General features: G+C 56.7%; 1 protein-coding gene across 2 annotated transcripts; it reads right to left on the bottom strand.

Annotated features, from left to right (window-relative positions):
* Positions 1–142: 142 nt before the first annotated feature.
* EZH1 (enhancer of zeste 1 polycomb repressive complex 2 subunit) lies at positions 143–23825 on the bottom strand. Of its 2 annotated transcripts, none has more exons than XM_044999623.1 (20): positions 23755–23825; positions 20633–20753; positions 19917–20045; positions 19472–19591; positions 16522–16642; positions 15641–15814; positions 14785–14887; positions 13455–13618; positions 12439–12530; positions 11569–11749; positions 10789–10985; positions 9413–9504; positions 8834–8874; positions 8205–8330; positions 6195–6373; positions 5488–5583; positions 4646–4727; positions 3609–3689; positions 3217–3301; positions 143–2565 (listed from the first exon to the last, which is right to left on the bottom strand). In XM_044999623.1, exons 1-20 carry the CDS (start codon positions 23763–23765, stop codon positions 2505–2507), a joined length of 2256 nt encoding a protein of 751 aa, XP_044855558.1. In that variant the 5' UTR covers positions 23766–23825; the 3' UTR covers positions 143–2504. The 2 variants fall into 2 exon arrangements, with proteins under 2 accessions (XP_044855558.1, XP_044855557.1); XM_044999622.1 differs by lacking the exon at positions 23755–23825 and adding an exon at positions 20998–22291.
* Between the last annotated feature and the right edge of the window lie 838 nt (positions 23826–24663).

Below are 24663 nucleotides of genomic sequence, written 5' to 3'. Positions count from 1 at the left end.
CAGACCAACAGCTCCTGCGGCTGCGACACGCCTGTTGGTCTGTGCCCATCCCTAGCACCAGGCGATGCTGCAGGAGTCACCGTGCCCCTGTGCTGCTGCTGTTGCCCCGTCAGGCCTGCTCCGAGCTTGCAGGTGAGACCAGAACAATACTGCAGCCAGGTGCCCACGTCCAGGGCAGGGGCAGTTCTCAGCAGGGCCAAGCTAAGGATCGGGCCAGCATCCTACTGGCCACTCACCGCTCCTCTGAAGTGCTCTGGTGCATCCAGGCCCCAGCGCAGCAGGGCGAGCTCCCACTCGGGCTGGGGGAAGAACGGACGCTGGCAGCCAGGCCGGGGAGGACATTCACTACCACTTTATTGGGACAAAGATTACAAGCCACATCAGTTTTAAAGTGCATATAATTCACGGCAGCAGACCACAGACACAAAGCCTCTCACTGCGCAGACAGCCAAGCTCGGGGGGCAAGTCACTGGCTGGGGAGGGCGGTATGGTGCCGGGGAGGGGTGGGTCACTCAGACAAGGGGGCCCAGGCACACACCCCTGCCAGCCCCAGGGAGGGAGATGGGCCTAACTGCCCTGGGGGGGAGCAGCACGGGCCTTGGGCCCCGCTCGGCTGCTAGCGGCAGGAACAGATGCCTGGATGCTTGAGAACAGGAACAAGCCTGAGCTAGTAGGCAGAAGGCCCGAGAGCCTGGCTCACCCCCCCGCCTCCCCCACCTGGCTGCACCCTCGGCCCAGAGCGAGAGATCCTGCCCCCTCTCCCCAGGCACAGGCCAGCCCTGGCTTTCATTCCTGTTCCGGGACAAGACCCTGCCGTCTGAACTGACCCCACCCAGCACCAGCTGTGCTTGGGCTGGCAGGTGTCCCCTCAAACCCAGAGCCGCCCGGGGCCCCGCTCCTCAGCTGGGTGGGAGGCCTAGTTTAAAGTGCTCACTTGATTTCGTTGCATGGGGTGCTGAGAGCAGACCCTGCCCTGCTCTCCACCTCCGGGGAGCCTGCCCCCCCGGTCTGCACTGCTGGGAGGGGGCCTGGCGCAACAGAGCTGCTGGCGGGCACCGGCCACAAGGTATTTACAGCAGGCCAAGCTCTCGCTGATCCAAACGCCACCTGAGAAGAGTTCTGTGCAATGGCAGGAGCTCCAGGCCGGAGCAGGGAGCCATGGGGGGCTTGTAAAGTGCCTTACGGGTACTGCTGGGGCAGCCCGGCCCAGGGGAACCTGCCGGCTCAACTGTGTGACGCTGGAGCACCCAGCCCAGCGCTGGGCAAGCAGAACGCTCTGCGCGACCCACACTTCCAGCCCCTCTGCAGCCCCCAGAGAGGCCCCAGCCCCCCTCGCTGGTCAGCATGGAGCAGTGCCAGGTAGTTCAGTGCCCAGCGTTCGCAGCACTGCCTGGCTCTGGCATGGCAGCTGTGGGGCAGCCCCGATCCAAGACAGGGAGTGGAGCAGGTTAAAGTGTCTGCGTCAGTGACATGCCTGCAGCAGCACCACTCACCTGGCTAACAGCACAGAAACCAGCAGGGGCCGAGAGCCCGTGGCCCGGAGGGACTGTCCCAGCAGTGCCCGCCTGCCTGGTACGGGCTGAAGGCTTGACACAGGAAGAGCCCAGGCTGCCCACCACTAACCCCAGGCGCAGCGAGCTGGAGCCGCGCGTGGCCTGTGGTGCCCCAGTTCTGCAGAGCAGGGGGTGCGCGACGCACCAGGCTCCAAGGGCCGGCCAGCGCAAGAGGCAGAAATACACATCGTTCACCTGGCGTTCCGCAGAGCCTGGCAGGTGGGAGCTGGGGCAGGGCAAGGGGCCTCCCACGCCCCAGCTGGCCTCGCGTTTCCTGCCCCCTCCCGCCAGCTCCTCTGGCTCCTAAGGCAACCCCACGACAGACGCACCCTCCGCTCCTCCTGGCACCATCGCGTCGCGTAACCAGCGTGGCTCCTCGCCCCGGCGGACCCCTCCCCACACGCTGTGCTGGGCAGCTCCCCCCTTTCGCCGGAGCCACGCTGCAGGGAGGCGGGACTGACCCTCGGTGGGGTCTGACCACGTGCTAGCAGCCTCGGCCCCAGCACTTCAGCATGGAAGGAAATCGAGAGGTAGCAAGAGAGATGCCCCAGGGATAAAAGCTCACTCCAATGGCTGCGGCAGGAGCAGAACATCAAGCACCCGCTCCCTGCATGCAGGGGGTTGCTCCACCGTCCCTTGGCTCCAGTTCCAGCTGGTCGCTCAGGCAGGTTTAGAAACAGACTGAGCATTTCTCCGCCATGCCTCTTCCTTCCAGTCTCTGGAGCCGTCCCAGCCCAGGAGCACCAGCGCCCACCTGCCCTGGAACCGAGCCAGGGTCCTGCTACCCCAGGCAGCGTCTGACTCCTGCTCCTGCCCTGGGCTTTGCTCCCAGGCGTCTGGCTGGAACGGAGCACTCGGGACACACAGCAACGGGCACGGGGCAGCAATGATGGAGCATGGAATGACCACGGCATTGGGGCAGACAGGAGCAGGGGCCGTGCCCGCGGGGGGCTAGATGATATCTGTCTCCCTTTCTATGCCCACGTACTTCAGGGCATCGGCCTGGCTGTACCTGCAAGACAGGGACACTGGCACGTAGTCACTTCCCCAGCAGCCCGTCTCTCTAGAGCAGGGGTCACCAACCGGTGAATCGCGATCTCCGGCGGCACAGCGGGGCTGCCACCAAGACAGGCCGCCTGCCTGCCCCAGCCCCACGCCACTCCCGGAAGTGGCCAGCACGACCCCGGGGACAGGGGTCTCCCTCCGCGCACTGCTCCTGCCTGCAAGCACTGCACCCCAAGCCCCAGCCCCGACCCCCCTCCCAGAGCCAGCACCCTATGCCCCCTCCTGCACCCCAACTCGGAGCCCCCTCCTGCACCCCAACTCCCTCCCAGAGCTTACACCCCTCACCCCAGATCCCCCTCCCACACTGTGAACCCCTCAGCTCCACTCCAGAGCCCGCACCCCCTGCTACAGCCCAGTGAAAGTGAGTGGGGTGGGGAGAGCGAGTGACGGAGAAGGGGGGGAATGGAGTGAGTGGGGTGGGGAGAGCGAGTGACGGAGAAGGGGGGGAATGGAGTGAGTGGGGTGGGGCTTTGGGGAAGGGTAGATCCTGGGTTGCCCTTAAATTCAAAAAGTGATCTTGGGTGCCAAAAGGCTGGAGACCCCTGCTCCAGAGATCTCCACACCACGCACCCGAGTGGCCAGGCCCCGCGGGGCTCACCTGTAATCAAAGAAGAGCTCCTCCCCAGCCTGGATGGCCCTCTTGGCAAAGATTCCTATCCGGTGGTCTCCATTCACCATCACCACTGCGGCAGAGAAAGGGGTCAGGGCTCGGCTCCCAGGCCGGCTCTCCCCCAGCACCATGGGACTCGCCCGGGGCCCTGGCTGGCCAGCAGGCTCTGCCCCGGGCGCTCAGCTCCCACTGAGCAGCAGGAGGGCCTGGCAGAGCGGAGAGGGCCTGGAAACCCAACCCTCGGCCTTTCTTTGGTGGTCAGCCCCCTCCAGAGCGCACAGCCCCAGAGGATGCTTCCAAGAGGCTCAGGAGACCCTGCGTCACCCGGAGCGACAGGCCGGGATTCCCTGTCTGGCTGCGGCTGGGCGCAGAGCTCTCACCTTTGGCGTAGCAGTTGGGGTTCACAGAGTGGTTGGCAAAGCGGATTTTGTTTCCTTTGCGGGTGGCATCAACAACGAAATCTATTAGGAAAGGAAACCACAGAACCCTGAGATTCCCGGCAGACCAAGATCCCACTAGCTCCGGGGCTCGGCTCGGCGTCTCTCCCCCCCCCTCCCCCCACAAGCTCCGGGGCTCGGCTCGGCGTCTCTCCCCCCCCTTCTAGCTCCGGGGCTCGGCGTCTCTCCCCTCCCCCCCTCAGCTCTGGGGCTCGGCTCGGCGTCTCCCCCCTCCCCCCGGGGCTTGGCTCAGTGTCTCCCCCCACACTAGCTCCAGGGCTCGGCTCCACATCTCCCCCCCGACTAGCTCTGGGGCTTGGCTAGACTCAGCGAGTCGGGTAGCTCTGCCCTGGAGCCAGACAAGCACAATGGCCTCTGAACTCAGCTGCTCTTCAGAGCTGGGCACACAAAATCCTCCTGGGCTCTGGAGGGTCTTTGCCGTAAGGAATTTATTCCTCAAGAAAAGCCAGCTGGGGCCAGATCCGCCAGCTCACCCGAAACCTGTCGTGGAGTCACGCCCCTCGCCCGCTCCTCCACGGATCCCAGCACCGCCAGGGGCTGATTGCATTCGCTGCCTGTTTCTACAGCCCGGAGCCAAGCCATGAGCTCAGGAGGCAAATCCCTCTGGCCTGGCTGCCCTCCAGCCCTGCTCGGGGCTCACAGCTTTGCCTCTCTAGAGTTTGATTCTGTCCTCAAAACCACTGAGCAGCCACTGAGCCCCCGGCGCTGGCAAGTGCCAGGCGGTTACAGGGAGCTCGGACGGTGGCATCACAGAGCAGCCTGGCCTGCAGAGGCAGGCGTCCAGCAGCTGTGGCGATGGGGAGACACCCAGGTGATCCCAAAAGCACAGTGCCTGGACCAAGCCAGTGTCCAGCCTGGGAGACTCCTCCAGGCGCGGCTGCTGTCGGCTCCTCCCTCCCCACAGCCAGGCCCTGCCCTGGGTGACGCGAAGGAACCCAGGTCCCCCGCTGGGAAGTTACCGTTGTTGAGGTTGAAGAGGAAGCTGGACATGTACTTGTCATAGACCTTCCCCCGCCGGTCGGCCTCGTCCTGAGAAATAAGCTGGGAAATGGGCAGGCGTTACGCTGAGTGTCCCGGGGGACGGGGCTCTCCAAAGCCAGGGAACAGTCCCTCTGCATTAGGGCGGAGGCTGCTGGCTGGCCTGCTCAGGGAGAGCCTCCCTCTGCTCCGCCGGCCGGGACGCGTACCGCAGCCTCCCTCTGGAGATGGCCGACCACGTCGAAGGAGGCCTGGCTCACACCTACACTCCTGCCATGCCGGGCACTCACACGACGCGTCTTCCGAGGACCAAGAGCTTGTACCCACCGAGACGGGAGCAGCTCTCCCATTTACAGCCCTCGGGCCAGAGCTGCAGAGGATACCGAGCACCCACAGCTCCCAGCTAGTTCAATGGGCGGCCACTCGGCCCCCGCCGCAGACCCGGCTCAGGGTGGACTCCTGAAAACTCCTTTCCCCAAACCAAGGCCATTTCCAGCATCTGCGCCCAAGCTCACCCAGTGAGTCTGGGCCAGCACCCAGCCCTTCCCCTTAGCCTTCGCTAGCCCCCTCGGGGGTTAACGGGTTTCTTTATTTAAGCCTCACTCATTGTTATGTACCTCTGAGGGTGGGGAAAGCTGAGAAAAATCTTCTAGTGGTTTCCTCTGACTACGCACCACATGAACCGTGCCCCACACACACGAGGGCAGGGACTGCTTGTTAACCGGTGCTGTGAAAGCCATGGGGCTGCGGCCCCAAGAACGGCAGCTACGCACGTCTGCGTCACCCCAGACCTGTGGGGACGGGCCGAGATGGCTTTACTAACCTCACCACAATATTCAGAGATAAATTCATTCTTCTGCACAGATTCCTTGATGAACGTCCCCCAGCCAGCGACATCTGATGGAGCCAGCAGCAAATGCTAGAGTGCAAGAGATTTCGGCTGAGTCTGCAGAGCTGCTGCCAGCAGTGTGCGCAATGGAAAGAAAACACCCCGACATCATGCAGACAAGCCCAGAGTCCCCCGGGAATCGGCTCCCCTGCCCCCTAGCGCTCGTTTATGCATTGTGGGTATTACCCCTGCGTCCAGGAGCTTCGACCCATCGCGCCAGGTGCTGCACGCCCAGGCGGACACAATCCCAGCTTCAGGGAATTACCAGCCAAAACGACAAACGCCCCGGACAGGAGGCGGCTACGAGCTGTTACTGTGAGCAGCTGCCCCAGCTCCTTGCAGCTCCATTAGTTTTGTCGAACTCTGGCCTGTTTTCTAAGGATCTCACCCCTTCCCCTGAGTTCTGTTCCTTCCTGTGCTTCCCCAGGCGACTCCTCTTCCCAGGACCTCTTCCTGCTTCACCGTTAGTTCAAACCCTGCCTTTGAATCTGAAAACCCTCTGGGAGCCTAGGGAACAGCCCAGCCACCGCCCGCCCCCTTCAGCTCAGGCCTGATCTCCGGGCCAGTGGGGACAGAGCAGCAGGGGTGGATTTTCTCCAGCCAAGCTGCTCTGCACACTGGGGGAGGGGCACAGCAAATACCTTTTTGAGGCCCCGCTGGATGCTGCAGTTCTTACAGGAGACCACCTTGCAATCCCAGTGCTCTGACGCCCCGCAGGTCAGGCACAGGTCAGGGTCGCACTCCCGCACGGCCAGGTAGCACGGACACTGCTTGGTGTTGCACTGGGTCTTACAGCGGCAGCCCGGGAAGCGGTTCTGACCTGCAGCGAGAAACACCCAGATTACACAGCTCAGGCTAGAGGATCCCTGCTGGCCTCAAACCCCAGGGACACCCCCCAGCTGGAGAGGCTGCTCAGCTGCAGTGTGGCCCGAAGAACCCGCAGTGGATTCGCTCTCCCATCCCAGCACTGCCTATCAGGCCTGACAAACTCACTACACCTAACCCGCTGCTTTCACTGCAGTTATTCCAAAGGGCGTGGGAGGTGTCCAATGACCGCTCACATCAGACCAAACCTCCTCCTCATTGCGGGAGGTACATCTGGGTGGTATGTCAGGGGCTGTGCATGTGCTGAAAATCCGTCCCGAGCACGTGCTCTGGAAGCAGCGCTGACAAATGAGTTTGCTGCCAGGCATCAGATGCTGATTCACCTGCCACGGTTCAGATGGACATTAACCATTCTAACCCCAAGTCAACAGGAAAGGGGCACACAGGAAACCTAGCAGTGGGGCAAAGTTTTATCTGGGGGCGCACAGCCAAAGGATGCACTTCAAATATTGGGGGGCAGAGCCAGCACCATCCCCCATCACTGAGGAAGCAGGAAGGCGAGCGCTGGGTCCTGACTATGGGAGGTGAGAACTTACTTCAGACAAGGAATTCAGCCGGTTCAAGTTAAAATTCCAAGAGGCGTGTCATACTCACACGTGTTTGAAACACTGTTCTTTGTTAATAACCTGATCCGTGGATTTTATTTTAAATCCGTCTCAGTGCTGTGGTATTAAGTCAAATGCGAACCCTCAGCTGAATCAAAGAAGCTCTGTTCCCTTGGGACTAGGGAACCTGGTAATTACCAACAGGGTTGGATACTACAGGGGGGAGTTTTGGAGGATTTTGGGGACTGAGCGTATCGAGTATTAACTTGCAAGGCAAAGGGGGGGCTGGCATAAAAACATAGTGGTCAGACCAAAGGTCCATCTAGCCCAGTGTCCTGTCTGCCAACATCGGCCAATGCCAGGTGCCCCAGAGGGAGTGAGCAGAACAGGGAATCACCAAGTGATCCTGGGGAGATTGTCTGGGGGTGTCAGAGAACCAAAGGGTTAGCAGAGACTGCAAGGGTCATCTAGTCTGACCCCCTGCCAAGACGCAGGATGTGTTGTGTCTGACCATCCAAGAGAGGTGGCTCTGCACCAGTAAACACAGGACCTGGTTTTCAGGTTTCTCAGCCATAAGGAAGTAGAGACAGCACTGCAAAGGGAATAATGCAACCCCCCAGAGAGCACCACTGGCAGCAGCAGGCAGGCATGTTCCCTGCTCCCCTCTCCCCACCCCCCGGCAGCTCGCTGGCAGTGCAAGAGAGCGACGCTACCCTGGGAAGTGTTTAGAGCACCCCAAGTTCTGCAAACAAAGGGGCGCATCAGCACAGCAGTATGTGGCGAGACCCCTGTGGCACAGCATGAGAGCCAGGGACATGTCTCTTCCCTCTACCCCCCAGAGAGATTCCAAAGGCAGATGACTGGCCCCAGGCGGGGGATGAGGATCTAAGCAGCGCTCTGGGAACAGAACTGTAGCAGTCGAGTGTCGGAGGCGCGCTCGGCACGTCGAGCTGCTAGCAGCACAGCAGGGGCCTGTGGGGCACTACACACGAAGGTGCAGAGGTGAGTTTCACTACGGAAGTGTCATTACCCGCTGACAGCCCACGCTTTACCACAGAACACACCACTTCCCCTGGCCTGGGCAGACTGCTAGCCAGTCCTTGTGCGCTTAGATTCCAGCCACCCTGCATAAGCTGCCTGGAGGCGGGAACGCGAGGGAGCCGCTGTAATGCCCCGTTAGCGCCTCTGTGCAGGTAGCAGGGTGCCCAGCTGTGTCCTTACAGTCAGGATTGCACTGGCAGAACTTTTCACAGAAATTCTGAGTCATGATACAGGGACAGGAGCTGTCGCAGGGGTGGTCGGGGTGGTCGCAGGGCTGGTAGTTGTACACCTGGGTAGGTGAATTATCTACAAGAAGAAGAGAGGAAATGCCCTGGTTACAGCCCATGCCCCGCAAACACCCACGGACGCGGAGTTCCTGTGCTCCAGGCTCTGACGCATCAGAGCCTGTCATTTCCAGTTCTGCTAGCAGAGGGCAGGCAGCCCATCAGCACGCACCTTGTGCTGAACGCCTTACGGACACTGCACTGGGATCACAAGCCCATGATCCATTTACTTCGCTCCTGATCAGCCCCCATCATCTCCCGGCACTTGGAAATGAGGGTGCCCAGAACGCTACCGCCGGGACGAGGCGGATGGAAAAGTCCCACCACAAGCGGATGGGAACTTCACAGGTATCCCACATCAGCCAGACAAGGCGCAGCCAGGCAGCAACAGCACCGGCTCCTGTGGCTGCTGCTGGCCTGTCGCTCACAGCTCGAGCTGGCCGGCTGGAGAGACTCTAAGTGCTACACAGCACCCTGATGCTTCTCAAACCCAGGCCTCAGATCATGGCCAGCACCGCACGGTACCTTTCTTCAGCTGGATCTTCCTGCAGTGCGCAGCCCACAGCCTGAAAGAGAAACAGATGTGGGACTCAGGCGCCTACCTGAGGCATGTCCAACAGCGCGTCTGTGCCTGGACGCTCGAGGCTCCCAGTCAGCTCAGCAACTGGAGAGGTGAGATCCCATCGGCAGCCAGGCTGTCAGCTTCATGCACTAATAACCACCAGCGACTGGTCAGAACAGAACCCGGCGTCTAGGAGAGACGCTCCTCAGGGCAAACCCTAGCGTCAGGCAAAACCCCACGGAAGACAAACAGCTCGGCAGGATGGATTCGAACAAGTGCACAAGAAGCTGGTTAGAAGCCAACCATCTTCCTTGAGGGGACTGACTCTCACAGGCAGCTGTTCCTGCTAGCGCCATGGGTACCAGGGCCCATGGATACCACAGCAGCGGCAGAGAGAAGGCCGGGGGCCAATTCCCAGCCACCAGCACAAGCGGCTGTGAGGATGGGGAGCGTGTGCAGATGGGGATTAGCAGGAACACTGGCAGGGTGCGCAGAGGCTCTGGCTGCATGTTAAGAACAAAACAAGCTTGCTGAGCACTTGCCTGTGCTTCCTTTTTTTCTTCTGGGACGGATTCATGAGCTCGCTGGTCGGCAGTTTCATTATAAGGGATTCTTTCACCGCAAACTGGAAGACCTACGAAAGAGTCCAGCTCGTTCAAATCATACCCTGGAGGGCAGACCCAGCTCCCACAGGCCAGACGCCCGCCCCTGCCCTCACGGAGCCAGGGGAGATTGCTGCTGCTGTTCCTTTGGAAAGCAAACCCCTCCCTCTCGCCAAAACACTTTGCTGGGGACGATCAGCAGCACTAACCCTCGCAGCTCCAGCCTGACGGCAGGGCAGGGACAGCTGTGTGCAGTGACAGGCTGCAGCTAGCTAGGCTAGGGGCTGCAGCGATTTTCACTGTATGGAGCGTGTGCGCGTCCAGCACTGAACTTCACGTGCCTAGAGCTGAGTGATGGAAGCTCATCCTCGTTCCCACGCTACTTCGCTCCGCCCCTGGTTCCACACGCAGGTGTGAACCCAGCCAAGACGGGAGCGTGACAGCACGAGCACGTCGAGTGGAATCCAGCACAGACGGGAGGTGGGAAAATCCCCAAAGGGCAGCAATAGGGATTCCAGGCTGGGAGAACACACGTGGAGCGACTTTGCAGGTGCTAAAGGGTGTGAGCGGCATTTTCAAAGGGCATCCAAAAACCCCACCCACAGCTTTCTGCACACAGGCAGGCTGGAGCCTGAGCCGCAGGCAGGCAGGGAGCCGGCAGGTACTTTTCTATGCACGGCCCTCTGAAAACCTGGCCTTGCCCAGGAAAGAGAAGAGTCAGGGGATCCAGGCCTTGGAAATCCCTTCGAGTTTACTCCGCAGCCAAAGGAAGCGGAGCAGGCTGGGCTGAAACCAGAGCCAAGCAGTCAGGGCAGTGGGATGGTGGAGGCAGACTGAACAGCATCATGACACACTGGTTCCAGGCACCAAATCCTCAGCTCTGCAGAGAATCAGGAGCAGGCTAGTGGGTCGGAGGCAGGGGCAGAATCCAGGGCCTTGTGGTGCTCTCCTTAGGACAAGCAAACTACTCTGCAGCAGCACCAGTGCAGGCTCCTCCCTCGAGACCGTGACTGGCACGTCAAACAGGAACGCTAGGTGTGCGGGACGCTACAGACCAAGGAGGCAGCCGGCATCCTCCGAGGCGGAGCAGAGGGAGCACCAGACCATGGCACTCCAAGGAAGCAATTCCTCAGGCACCAGCCACCCGCACAGCCTGGGCGGATACACAACGCGGTTACCTCACTAGGCCCCTCAAGGCGGGTTTCCTCCGGTCTCTCTGTGGCACAGAAGGCAAAGCAAGCGAGAGCACTGCTCCCAGGCTCCCTCCCCTCCCACCCCCCGCCTAGGAGTGGCCACGCGAGGATGCCAGGCCCTACCTGCTTGCAGGTTTTCGTTCCCAGCAGCCTGGCTATCGAGCAGAAGTTGTTGAAGTAGGTGCCATGGAGCACGCGGAAGAGCGACTCCTCGGCCCCCGTCCACTCGACGGGCTCCTGTGGCGCTTCCATCACAAAGAGCTGGGAGGAGGCAGGGCTGCCCTTCTGCTTGGTGGGGGTCTGGCTTCGGGAGTTGGCCTCTACCAAGACCCAGATGATAGGAAACAGCAGTCAGGGCAGCAAATACGCAGACTCCCACGCTGGGGAACCTGGGTCTGCCAGGAGCCAGCCCCTCACTCCCATGGCCCCCTCCCTATTCCTGCCTCGAACGCCTCCCACCCGTGGCAATCTTCCCAGCACCAGGGCCCCTTCCCGCCAGGGCCCAGCACCACCCCCTGCAGGTCTGTCTGTGCAGGGCAGCAGAGAATAACGTGAGCTGCTCCCTGTTCCATGGCCCCCAGCAGCCTGAGCCCCAGACCAAGCCATGGGCACAGCCGGCAGGGCAGCACCCTACCCCCGAGCCCTCTGAGAGGAGGCCTGACTTGTGGTGGCCAGACACACAGAGCTGTGGATTGATGCATGGACAGAAGGGGACGCTCTGATGAGCCGTTTGCTCCTGCTCCCTCTGCCTACCGGGCCAAGCCAAGGAGCGGGAGGAGCTGGGCTACCCGGTGCAGCCAGGAAAACCTGCCTTGGCGACTCTCCAGTGCTGGCGCTGCAGCACCCGAGTTAGATGGAAGTGGGGAGAGCCCATGGAAATGCGGAGGCTCCAAGGCATCATACCTGAGGAACTCGAGGCCCAGTCATTGCCCGTGTCTCTGTCGCTGTCTCCCTCCCTCGTCTCAGCGACAGAGGAGGACGAGGGGTTTGAGCTGGAAGCACTGACCACATGGTGCCTACGGCGCCGCCGACCTGAGCATTTGGACCTGGGATTGTGCAGCACCGCAAACTCCTTGGCTCCCTCCTGCAATCAGACAGCGCATGGCACATGAGAGCCATGCAAGGGACGCAGAGAGCTCCGTTCCACAGGCCCAGGGCTCTGCACTGCAGCAGGGACCCTCAGCTCTCGGCGGGGGGGGGGGGGGGGAGGGGGACCACAGTGAGAGGTGCCTACAAACCCTGTGGGTGATGAGTCCGTGCAGTGAGACGCCTCCGGTGAGCATCTCACGCTGTGACCTGCCCATCTCCGCTGCCTTGTGCTGCCAGCAGCCCCCAGCCTCTCCTGCGGTGCAGTGCCCCTGCTACAAGTGCAGCGTCAGCGAGAGGGTGAGCTCCCAGGGGCAAAGACCACATCCCCTTGTGTGCCTGTTCCCCAGCTGGCTCATCTCATCTGCTGCCGAGCCATGTACTGCCTGCCAGTACCCCCGGCTGTGGGGGCTGGGGACTGGTGGCTGGATTTAGGGAACACAGCTGGGTTATTTTAAATACAGTTTCCCATGCTGAGCACTGCACTGTCTTGTGGTACCACCCAGCATCGCAGGGCCTTGCCTGTTTGAGACCAGCTAACGCTCCATGGCTGAAGGTCTGTTAACATGGGTCTCAAGTGAGGACTTGTGCTCACCAACTCCAGTGTCTGACCTTGGAAGCCACTGGAACAGTATAAAGGCCCCAGCCGGCCCACAGATAAGGCAGGAGGGTATCCCAGAAACCTACCAGCCAGAGGAAACAGTCTGTCCCGCAGGGATCTGGCTCGATTTTGATCTCTCTGTTCTTCCGTTTATAGACATTAGGAGTCGCATGGAAAGCTGAAAAATACAAGCCACCTTCATCATATTAGCACCAGTCACCTTCCAACTGAGAGGTTCATTTGTCCCTACAGTGGAGGAGGCAGCCGACAGCCCAGCATACATGGCGAAAGGCGCTGAAGTGCAACGCTGACCAGACACCATGGGCACCGACCGGGAGTCCTACGCTACCAGGGAACTTAACCACATCCCCTGGCCACCCCACACTCACAAAGGAAGGAAACGTAGATCTGTGATGTTGGGACACCCGAACACCTCCCAATTCCTGGAAAAGAGACTTAACAGGAAGTTTTACTTTTAAACTGACACACACACCAAAGCCCAGTCATATTCCAGTGTTTAGTAACAGAGTCTAGCTGAAGAGACTCCAGTAACTCCGCAGCGATCCCCAGGAATAGGAAAGCGCCAGGTCTAACTGGCAAAGCAATGCTCACAAGGCGTTAGCACGACAAGCTGGAGGAAATGGCCCAGCGACTCGTTACGACAAAGCAGTAAAACATGGGGGCAGGGGCAGACCACAGTGAGGTGTCAGCGTAACATGTGTCAGGTCTGTGCTGTGCCATGTCTGCCGTGCACAAGGTGGGGGGGGGGGGGAGGGAGGCTCACACAGCAGGACTGGGACTCCCCACGTACTGCTACTAAGCCTTCCGTCTGTGGGGAAGATACAGACTCAAGGCCACTTTAACAATGCAAGTAGGTGCCCATCCACATCTTTAGGTGCCTGAATGCCTTTGTCAATCTGGCTCTCCAGGATTGCAACACTATCTAGCGCAGAGCACCAGGAAAAGACACAGGCACCCGCCCGGTATAATGTGGAGTGTGGGCAGCAGAATCATTGGTGTGGGGCAAGGTAAAGAAAGGGGTGGAAATGGTGGAACAGATGCCAGAACCTCCAGGTGAGTTTCCAGCTGAGTCTCAACTTACGATGCAGAAAACAGTCGTATTTGAAGCACCGCCTGCAGAAGAGCGTATGGAAGGAATGCAGGGACTGCTCCCGCTGGACGGACTTGGCACACGGCCCATCAATGTTTGGAGTGCACTGGGGGGGCAGCACGTTCGGATCAGACTGTTCTGTAAGTTCCCTGTACCTGGGTTAAAAGAAACCCTGCATGGACACACTGCTCTATGTTTGCAACCAGCCGCTCGGCTCTGCGCGCTGATCCACTCGCTACAACAGGGCTGAGTTCAGGGGGTTGAAACAGTCAGAACTTCGGTTTTCTCCTAGCAAGCTCCCATTAGGCTACTTTCATTCTGTTCCCCGGAAGCCTTTGTACACTGTTTCCCCATCTCCCGTAGAGACCGTTTGTGACAGACATGGCAATTTACTGCAATATCCTGGGAGACCTTATTGAATGAAGTTTACGCACCTTTGGGATCCACGGTATGAAATGAATGCTTTATGGGCCAGGATCGTACATAACCTCTCCAGGGGGCTCAACGGACTATATTGAACAATGGGCCAGACAAGCATGGACTCTTGCAACAGCGTGAAGTGGTTTTCCTGGGGAAATAGCTAGTGGGAGATAAATGCAAATTCCCCACCTCTGGTTATGCCAAACCCCAGCCTTTGGAAGCTACGCCCTGAGGGGTGGGCCATTGTCTGCTGATCACCTGTGACGTGAGGCCAAGCTACATGAACTATTCATGGTTGTTCTGGTTCTGAAAATGAGACTTGTAACCCTGGGGAAAACCCAGCTGTGAGTTTTGAAGGACTGACACTACCAGAGCCCAAAGTTGGAGTTGGGGTGACCTCTAGTAAGCTTTAGCCTGTGTCTAGTTCTTTTATTGTTTTTAGCAGGTCTTCTCTGCAACGCTTTCACCTTAAGAATAAATGTGCTTACTTATAAAGAGTGTGGGAATTTGTAACTGTGGCAATTACGATGCTCACTGCCTCTGGAGAGAAAGCAAAGCACAGACGCTGGCCTTTTAGGCAGTCTGGCTTGCTGGGGAGGATTTCATAGCACAGGCAGGGAACTGTGCAGCCTGGGAAAACCCGTCAGGAGGGAGAGAGAGAGAGAGATATGGGTCTCTATCTAAGAGAGGTGACGGCTGAGGAGCCAGGAGCCTAGCGTAGGTGCCCCAGAGGGACCACGGAGGGGGAATGCAGGTGCCGTTTCCCTGAACTCTGACACTGTCCATGGGCAGATTCGGGTTTACTGCACCAGTCAGACTGGCATACTATTAGTTGCTGAAGTATCTTTGTTAAAAACTGGAACTGATTCTGCTAGACAGTTTAACCAGTGATGTCTCCTACCGCTCTTTCATGTCTTCCGGGAAGCCGTTCTCAGGAAACATTGAAGAAATAGCACTGAAGATCATGTCATTTGGGAACTGCTTCTTTGGACACTTTTTGTTGCCTAAACCAAAATGACAGAAGACTCCTGAGTTAAGCAGGACTCGAAAGCGCCTTTCCCTGTTAGGGGTCGAGTTACTCCAGGGATGCTTTGGATCCCATTTTAAAAGGCAGCGAGATGATCACACAGTTATCCAACAGAGAATCCTTCCTCAGTCCAACAGCTAGGATAAGGAACATGCCGTTCCAGTGGTGCCCCTTCTACCCACCAGCAATGCCATCAGCGAGACCAATGATGAGTCATAAGGGAAAAATTACTAATTGGTGCTGCAAGGGGACTGAGTGCACAAAAACCCTTCCCCAGATGCCCGAGGGGATTTAGAGAAACAAGGCTCTGCTTGGACTCAGGTTTTACTCTTGGATGTTTCACAACCAGACTAAACTATGCGCAAGAAGATGTGTTAGCTGCGATTGCCAGGACCTTACACACGATACTTTGGAGTCTCTGCAGCTGAGAGAGAGATTCTCTGCTCCTGGTATCGCTCAGAGCACCACATACAGCAGTCCAAGATGAAATCCACCACTAAAGCTTCCTGAGAAGTGAAAATCCCACTGTTTGAGCTTCCTCCCACTGAAACCCACCCCAAGGCAAGACTCCGGCTAGCATCCCAGGGGGAGCAAGGCCAGGCCACGGAGCTTTCTAAGTGGCATTTCACTACCCTTATTAGCAATCACCACGATGAGCGCAGGAGGGCACAGTGACTGCTGGGGAGGATGGAGGCCACCAGACACTGTCAGCTGCTGCTGCCAAACCCACCTTCCATTGTGGTTCGCTTTCTTTTTCTTGTGACTGGCAGCTCCTCCTTCCCATCCTCCTGTTTCCCCTCAGAGTCATTGAGCCCTTCCTCTTCCTCATCCGAGTACTGATTCAGAGCGTCAACAAGCTCCAGGAACACTGCGTCGCTGATAAGGACGGACCCTGTTATCATCTCTAAAAGACAGAAATATCAGCTGCTTCGTGGGCGTGCTGCAATTTTCCAGCCTGGGGTTCGGTGGCAAGCCTAAGTCAGCCACGGGACAGACTGCTTGTTAGGAACAGCGCTTTCATGACAGGATTTTGCCAAGGCAGAGTGTGTTTGGGGAGGTGGGAGAGATGTTGACTGTGCATCACTCTTAGTCACACCTGGCAGCCAACACATGGAGCAACAGAGCCAGCCCCTCTTCCCAGCTGGGTAGTAATTGCTACAGGCCCAGACACTTACTAATTAAGCCATTTGGGGCGTGGGATGGGAGCCAGCTTTTCAATGTCTCCTACCTCCAGGCAGGGCCTTGTGAGGGGCTAGGCAGCTCGGTGGGAAAACACATGAGCTTTTCACCACTGAAGAACTGGATTCAAGTCTTGGCTCAGGTCACAAGTGAAATAAGTTTGCTGGTCTCACCCTAACCCTTAATGGATATCTGCCATCGTTATACAAATGGCAGTGAGAGGCCCAGGGCTGCCTTGGCAGAGCTGAGGGCAGGGAGACAGGACCAGGCCAGCAGGGCACTCTTGCTTTACATGCTTCCTATTCTAGGGGACCCTCCGCAGAGGCTGGTTATTGCTACTGCTCTTTGCCTCTCCAGCGGCTCAGAAAGCCCGGCCACGCTCCCTGCTTGCAAGCCGTTCAGAAATGCAGAGCACCCCTCTGCCCAGGTTACCTTCCTCGCCGTGAACTTTCCCGTCGTAGTTATTAATTAGCTCTTCAATGAAGGTTTCATCTTCCTCCTTCACCTCATCTCCCATGTAGGGGATATTGCACAGCACAGTCTCATCCTCCACCTGCAACAGGTCAGGCAGCAAGCGCTCACTGACAGCCAGTCAGAGGGCAGCCTTGGGGCTGCTCCTTCCTGTTCACACACGGTTCTGCAAAGACTCGCTCTTCCCAGACTTCACGGCTACCCTGCACACTGTGAGGCGCTCTGTTTATAACACACCCCCTGCCACAACAGAAGGGTCGTGTCTCCAGGGCCCAGAGACATTCAGAGACACAGGAGAGAGCCGAGCAAGTGGTCAAATCAGTATCAGAGGGCTCATGAGCAGGGCAGAACTGGGTTGGCACACAACGAAGAGCAGACGGTAACTCATCCCTGGCTGAAGTACAGCGCACACTAGAGGAGCATGCTCTCCTTACACACAGCGGGGACAAAGGCACTCGGAATACTCCACTGCTACACTCGGTTCTCGGACGTTCTGCCAACTGACATCTCTCTGTTCTGCCATAGCTGCTCCCCACCGGCCGTAGTGAGTTATTTCAGCAGGCAGATCTGAGCACTCTTGCAGCAAGCCAACGGCCAGTAGGAAATAGCTGCAGATTGACGTTTAATAATAATAAAAATTTAATGAATTGGAGATATACCAATCTCCTAGAACAGGAAGGGACCTTGAAAGGTCATCGAGTCCAGCCCCCTGCCTTCACTAGCAGGACCAAGTACTGATTTTGCCCCAGATCCCTAAGTGGCCCCCTCAAGGATCAAACTCACAACCCTGGGTTTAGCAGGCCAATGCTCAAACCACTAAGCTATCACTTCCCGCTAAATAATTTTAACCAAGGAAGTCACAGCATTAATGCTGTGCCAGAAAGTGTAATTTAATCATTCTGTGCCGTCCTGTTCTCTCAACAGCAGCACCGTTGGGGGATCAGCCACAAAGGTAGGCGCTGCCTAACTTATTTGTTGAATATTTAATTATTTTAAACTAGGGCTGTCAAGTGATTAAAAAAGTTAATCGCAATTAATCGCACTGTTAAACAGTACCAGAATGCCATTTATTGAAATATTTTTGGATGTTTTCTACACTTTAAAATATATTGATTTCAATTACATAGAATACAAAGTGTACCGTGCTCACTTTATATTTATTTTTATTACAAATATTTGCACTGTACAAAACAAAAATAAATAAATAGTATTTTTCAATTCACCTAATACAAGTAATGCAATCTCTTTATCATGGAAGTGCAACTTACAAAGGTAGAATTATGTAAAAAAAATGGATTTAAAAATAAAACAATATATAACTTTAGAGCCTACAAATCCATTCAGTCTTATTTCTTGTTCAGCCAATCGCTCAGACATACAAGTTTGTTTACATCTGCAGGAGATACTGCTGCCTGCTTCTTGTTTACAAAGTCACCTGAAAGTGAGAATAGGTGTTCACATGGCACTGTTGTAGCCAGCTTTGAAAAATATTTGTGTGTCAGATGCGCTAAAGATTCATATGTCCCTTCATGCTTCAACCACCATTCCAGGGGGACATGCGTCTCTGCTGATGCCAGGTTCTGCTCGATAACAATCGAGAGCAGAGCGGACCAATGCATGTTCATTTTCATCATCTGAGTCAGATGCCACCAGCATTTTCTTTTTTAGTGGTTCAGGTTCTGTAATTTCTGCATCAAAGTGTTGCTCTTTTAAGACTTCTAAAAGCATGCTCCACACCTTGTCCCTCTTAGATTTTGGAAGGCCCTTCAGATTCTTAAACCTTGGGTCGAGTGCTGTAGCTATCTTTAGAAATCTCACATTGGTACCATCTTTGTGTTTTGTCAAATCTGCAGTGAAAGTGTTCTTAAAATGAACATGTGCTGGGTCATCATCCGAGACTGCTATAATATGAAATACATGGCAGAATGCAGGTAAAACAGAACAGGAGACATACAGTTCTCCCCCAAGGAGTTCAATCACAAATTTAATTGATGCATTATTTTTTTAAATGAGTATCAGCAGCATGGAAGCATGTCCTCTGGAATGGTGGCCGAAGCATGAAGGGGCATAAGAATGTTTAGCGTACCTAGCACGTAAGTACCTTGCAATGCTGGCTACAACAGTGCCAAGCAAACGCCTGTTCTCACTTTCAGGTGACATTGTAAATAAGAAGCAGGCAGCAGTATCTCCCATAAATGTAAACTAACTTGTTTGTCTGAGCGATTGGTTGAAGTAGGACCGAGTGGACTTGTAGGCTCTAAAGTTTTACATTGTTTTGGTTTTGAGTGCAGTTATGTAACCAAAAAAAAAAATCTACATTTGTAAGTTACACTTTCACAATAAAGAGATTGCTCAGTACTTGTATAAGGTGGACTGAAAAATACGGTTTCTTTTGTTTATCTTTTACAGTGCAAATATTTGTAATAAAAATAATATAAAGTGATCACTGTACACTTTGTAACAGAAATTAATATTTGAAAATGTAGAAAATATTTAATAAATTTAAATTGATATTCTATTGTTTAATAGTGCGATTAATCGCAATTAATTTTTTTAAATCAATTTTTTTTAGTTAATCATGTGAGTTAACTGTGATTAATAAACAGCCCTATTTTAAACAGAAACAATTCCATAGTTTAAAAAAAAAAATCAGCCACTAAATTCAGGCACTGAACCCTGCAAAGGCAGCAGTCAGGCTTGGCCGGCCCTCGAGCTTTCAGGGGAACTGGCGAGCCAGCTCTGCTATTGGGGATACAGCATAATGCGAGATGAAAACATTCCCTTCCAATGTCTCAGGAGCAGCGCCAGACTCAAAGGGAGTAGGCTGAGGAAGGTATCTGCAACCTCAAACATGTAGGGATGACGCATTAATCGTCTCAAAAGTCTCACACCACAATGCACTCTCACCTACCATGAAATTCTGCTGAAGAGGGGACCAGGAATACATAATAGGCACCAACGCTACTGTGTTTAGGGACCTCATGAAGATGGTCTGGTTTGGGAATCCAGGGAAATTGCTCTCGACGGTACACTGGAGAACAAGCAAACACAGCGACAGTAAGGAAAGGGCAGCTCAGACACAGTGACTGCAGGACAGAAACATACACCTGATCCCGTCCCACAGGTACAGCTACTGATCTGCTGAACTTTATAGTCACTCAGTCTTCCCTGGACATTAGCCACAGGGCTTTCTTTTTCCCCCCATTTCTGCAGCCTGGGGGGAGTACAAGGCACGGTAAGAGACTGACCCGCAGAGAGCGGAGAAAGGTACAGCCCTCTTCAGCCTTCCCTGCAAAGCCCTGGGTTGTGCTCAGCTCGTGGGGCTGCCCTGCCATTTCCACCTCATTCTCCTGTACCTGTTTCAGGAAAGGGTGCCCAGTGCCAGGCTTCATTAGCGCGACTGGCTGAACTCGAAGCTTCTTCCAGTCTTCATTCAGAATTTGAGTTTTTTCTTGAACCTTTGCAAAATTGGCCACAAACAGAGCCTGAAATTAGAAAGAGACGTTCTTACAATCCTCAGAGCAAGTGTAGACTCAGATTGCTGGAATCCCTGCTGGGAATGTGTGACACACAGCAGGCTGTAGAGTCAACACAGCTGCTGCTTTCAGCAAAGGCAAGGAAGGATATTATTCCCATTTTACAGGGAACTGAGCTTCAGAGGGTCTAAGTGACTTGCCCAAGGTCATACAGAAAGTCTGTGGCGGAGCAGGGCCCTGAACCTAGACTCTCCAGTCCCAGGCTAGTGCCCTGATCACCAGATCACTCTGTCACAAGGAACACCAAAGAAAGATTCTCTACACCCCACACAGACACTGATCACGGTCTAGTCTAACAGCAGAATGTGAACAATTAAAAAAACTCCACAGATTATAAAGCCTGAAAGGTCCATTCCCATGGCTCTTCTCTGAACTCTTTCCAATTTTTAAACATACTTCATGAATTACAGACACCAGAACTAGACACCGTGTTCCAGCAGCCGTCACAACAGTGCCAAATACATGTACTCTCCCTACTCCTACTTGATATTCCCCTGCTTATACATACGAGGACTGGCCCCAGAAAATACATCTACCTTGGCTCCCATGTTTGCCTGAAACCTCTTGAGTTGCCGAAGACGCATATATTCAGACTTGACTTTTCTTTTCCAGTATATAATGCACTTAGAAGTTGGAGGAGTTGGAATTTCCATTTTCCTGAAAAACATAACACAAAGGTAGCACCCAAACAACAGAGTGCTTCTTCGCAAACACAAGGCATTTCCTAACAAAAACGGTGTGCTGCGATTCTCAGTGCATCACCAAGTTTATCGGGCAAAAAAAGTAACCGCATGCGCAGGCCACACTGGTTCTGTTTGTTCAGGGAATAATTATGGTGCAAACCGTACTGAAGAGGGACACTGGGTGCTCAGGACAGAGCATTCATTGGCAGGAGTCTCACCTATCTGTGCCCCTAGGATGGCTGGTCCCAACAGCATGATCCTGGGTGACCTCCTTTTTGACTAAATATTCTGAGCAGCTCCTCTGTTCCATTTGCCCCGGGCAGTAACAGACTGAAGGCAAAGGTGATGCTGGCTTCATTATACACAGACTGGAATCACAGCGCCTCCAAGGCGGCCCTCCTAGGTCAGCTGGGATCTTTCCCCCCTAGCATATTCCTCACAGTAGAGACCAGGCCACAAGTCTTTGCTTCTCCTCCTCAGGAGCGCACAGCAAAGGGTTATTTATTAAAGATGCCAAACGTTCTCTGAGGCAGCAAAAAATCAAAACTAAGAGCCAATCGCACACACACCAAGAAGAGGCTCCGGGGCTGTTCCCAGGGACTGCAGGGTTACAAAACATACTTCTGCAGGGCTAAACCTCCTTAAAGTTCACCCAGTGCCAACTACGCACATTTCCTCTGGACCTAGTCTTAGGGGTGGGAGACACGATCACAACATGCATGTGACAAACCTGGCTGCAGGACTGTGAACAAACCTGCTCTGCTATCTAATGGAAGAAGGGGGGGGGGGAGGTCTCTCTCTCTCTCTCTCAACACACACACACACACAATGTAGCAACACTGTAGGAGGCTCTGATCTCATGCAAACTATAGGTGCAAGCCTGATTGTCCCAGGGAGTCAGGTTAGCCTTTGGAGGGAGTTACAGTCCATTCCGGTTCATCATTTAACCCTTCTGTTTGCATTATTGTTGCTCCAGTTCACCCAAGAGCCTGGAGACATAGGCAGGGATCTGATCCCCTCACTTCCAAGCAGAGCCACTTCCCGTTGTAACAGTAGGGAAGTCTTTGGACAATTAGGAGTCTGAGGCATACAAGTAGGTTTTCAGGATTATACTTTTGTTTTCCTTTCATCTGCTGGGATTTAACTGTCTGATTCCCCTTGGGGTACAGTTTCAAAGTTATAGTTCCCCAGCATTCAAACATCTCTTTTACAAGAGGTACTGCCATTCAAACCTAAGAAACCAGTCCCCCTCAGAAGCACCCTGGGCAGCTTCCCTACTGCCTGGAATAAGCCTCCTGTGGGTGATGGGGTTAAAATAAACTACAGGGCACAAACCACAGAGTTAGGCCGAGAAAAACATGTTCAAAGGGGCATTTAACTGTAATTAAGAGTAAGCAGCAGCGTCAGCCACAAGCACAGTGGAGCGTTATGTGCGTCTGTGACCGTGGGGAGCATCATTTGGCCTCAGCCCATGTTCTAGCCCCAGTAGGCCAGGGAGCAAAGGAACAATGTCAAAAGCAGAACAGGCACCTACTGCTCAGACACACGGTTTAGTTACAGATTCCAAATAAAGGAAATACGACGGGTGATGATGCCGCCCCGTTAGCTGGAGGCAAAACGATGGCACGCAGCAATCTGAGCCCCCGGCTCAGCAATTCACCAATACTCCCCCCAATTGCAGACACCCCCTGTCCCAGCACTCCACTACCCCAAACCTCACATCACAGACATCCTTAAACAAACCCCACAGATGAACCCCAAACCAATCTGCTCCACACCACATACTCCCCACACCCCAGCCAGACCTGCCTGTCCCAATGCTCCCCACACCCAGGGGCTCCCCAACCCCCTGTCCCACAGGGTGGTCAGCCCATATACCTGCTCCCCACACTGGACAGGAGACCCCAGCACAGAGCGCCTCACCCCCAGTGCCCCCCAGACCAAGCCCCAGGAAAGGGCTAGACCCTCCTCCCGGCCCACGCCCCGCCTCCCAGGAGGGGACCAGCCCCAGACCCACGCCCCTCCCCCAGGACCAGGCCAGCCCCAGACCCACGCCCCTCCCCCAAGGAGGGGGCCAGCCCCAGAGCCCCCCCCGGCCCACGCCCCTCCCCCCAGGAGGGGGCCACCCCAGCGCCCCACGCCCCTCCCCCCAGGAGGGGGCCAGCCCCAGAGCCCCACGCCCCTCCCCCCAGGAGGGGGCCAGCCCCAGAGCCCCCCCCGACCCACGCCCCTCCCCCCAGGAGGGGGCCAGCCCCAGAGCCCCACGCCCCTCCCCCCAGGAGGGGGCCAGCCCCAGAGCCCCACGCCCCTCCCCCCAGGAGGGGGCCAGCCCCAGAGCCCCCCCGACCCCCGCCCCTCCCCCCAGGAGGGGGCCAGCCCCAGAGCCCCACGCCCCTCCCCCCAGGAGGGGACCAGCCCCAGACCCCCCCCAGACCCACACCCCTCCCCCAGGACCAGGCCACCCCCAGACCCACGCCCCTCCCCCAAGGAGGGGGCCAGCCCCAGAGCCCCCCCCGGCCCACGGCCCACGCCCCTCCCCCCAGGAGGGGGCCACCCCAGCGCCCCCCCGACCCACGCCCCCCCCAAGGAGGGGGCCAGCCCCAGCGCCACCCCCGACCCACGCCCCTCACCCCCGCCCCGCCCCCCCCGAGGGCGCCACCCCCGCGCCCCCCCGCCCCACGCCCCTCCCCCCAGGAGGGGGCCACCCCAGCGCCCCCCCGACCCACGCCCCCCCCAAGGAGGGGGCCAGCCCCAGAGCCCCCCCCGACCCACGCCCCTCAGCCCCCCCCGACCCACGCCCCTCCCCCGGGGGGGCAGCCCCAGAGCCCCCCCCGACCCACGCCCCTCCCCCCAGGAGGGGGCCAGCCCCAGAGCCCCCCCCGACCCACGCCCCTCCCCCCAGGAGGGGGCCAGCCCCAGAGCCCCCTCCCCCCAGGAGGCGGCCAGCCCCAGAGCCCCCCGGCCCCGTTACTCACGCCTCATCCATCGCGCTCAGGTGACCTGGAGGCCGCAGCACCCCCGCCTGCTCTGCGCATGCGCCAACCAGTTCGCCCCGCCCTCGCTGCTCACATGCCCTGCCCCCTTCCAGGAGGCTCCTCCCCTCAGAGCCGTGTCCGCGCTCAAAGCCCGCCCACTTCCTAAAACCCCGCCCACAAGGCTGCCGCAATCCAGGGCCCCGCCCACGTGACGAGACCCCGCCCCCTGCAGCGAACGCCGTCGTCTCACCGCCTTGGGCTGTACCAAGCGAGGGGAGGGGGGAAAGGATCTTACCGCTAGGAACGGGAGGGGAGCATGGGCTGTACCACTGCGGGCAGGACCCCTGAAATACATTAGAAACAATCCCCGCAGTGCCCTGGCCTCAGTGTCTGCCACCCCCTGCTCTAACCCAGTAGATTACCCCCCCCACCGGGGGATAGAACCCAGGAGTCCTGGCTCCCCCCACCCCCCCCCACCGGGGGATAGAACCCAGGAGTCCTGGCTCCCCCCGCCCACCGGGGGATAGAACCCAGGAGTCCCGGCTCCCCCCGCCCTGGGGGATAGAGCCCAGGAGTTCTGGCTCCCCCCCCCCCACCGGGGGATAGAACCCAGGAGTCCCGGCTCCCCCCACCCCACCGGGGGATAGAACCCAGGAGTCCTGGCTCCCCCCGCCCACCGGGGGATAGAACCCAGGAGTCCCGGCTTCCCCCCCATCCCCACTCTCACTGGGGCTAGAACCCAGGAGTCCTGGCTCCCTGCTCTAACCCATCTCAAAGTCCCAACCTTGCTGACAACCCACATGGGGTCAGTTAGGTTCCACATGATTACATTTCTGTATTTTTTGTTTGTTTTTTTTAAATTTGCAAATTACATACAAATAGTACGTTAGCAGAATGTTACGCTGGCAA

Source organism: Mauremys mutica, chromosome 25 (genome assembly GCF_020497125.1).
Source record: "Mauremys mutica isolate MM-2020 ecotype Southern chromosome 25, ASM2049712v1, whole genome shotgun sequence".
NCBI lineage: Eukaryota > Metazoa > Chordata > Testudines > Geoemydidae > Mauremys > Mauremys mutica.
Note: the sequence above shows the minus strand (reverse complement) of the source record. Positions and strands in the feature narration are given on the sequence as shown.

Coding starts and splice junctions, on each gene's coding strand:
- EZH1 (XM_044999622.1), bottom strand. CDS start 21,137: ATGAAGCCAGCATCACCTTTGCCTTCAGTCTGTTACTGCCCGGGGCAA. Junction 14,888..15,640: donor AAAGCGAACCACAATGGAAG/GTGGGTTTGGCA, acceptor ATTTTGGTTTAG/GCAACAAAAAGTGTCCAAAG. Junction 12,531..13,454: donor ATACGACTGTTTTCTGCATC/GTAAGTTGAGAC, acceptor TGTATTTTTCAG/CTTTCCATGCGACTCCTAAT.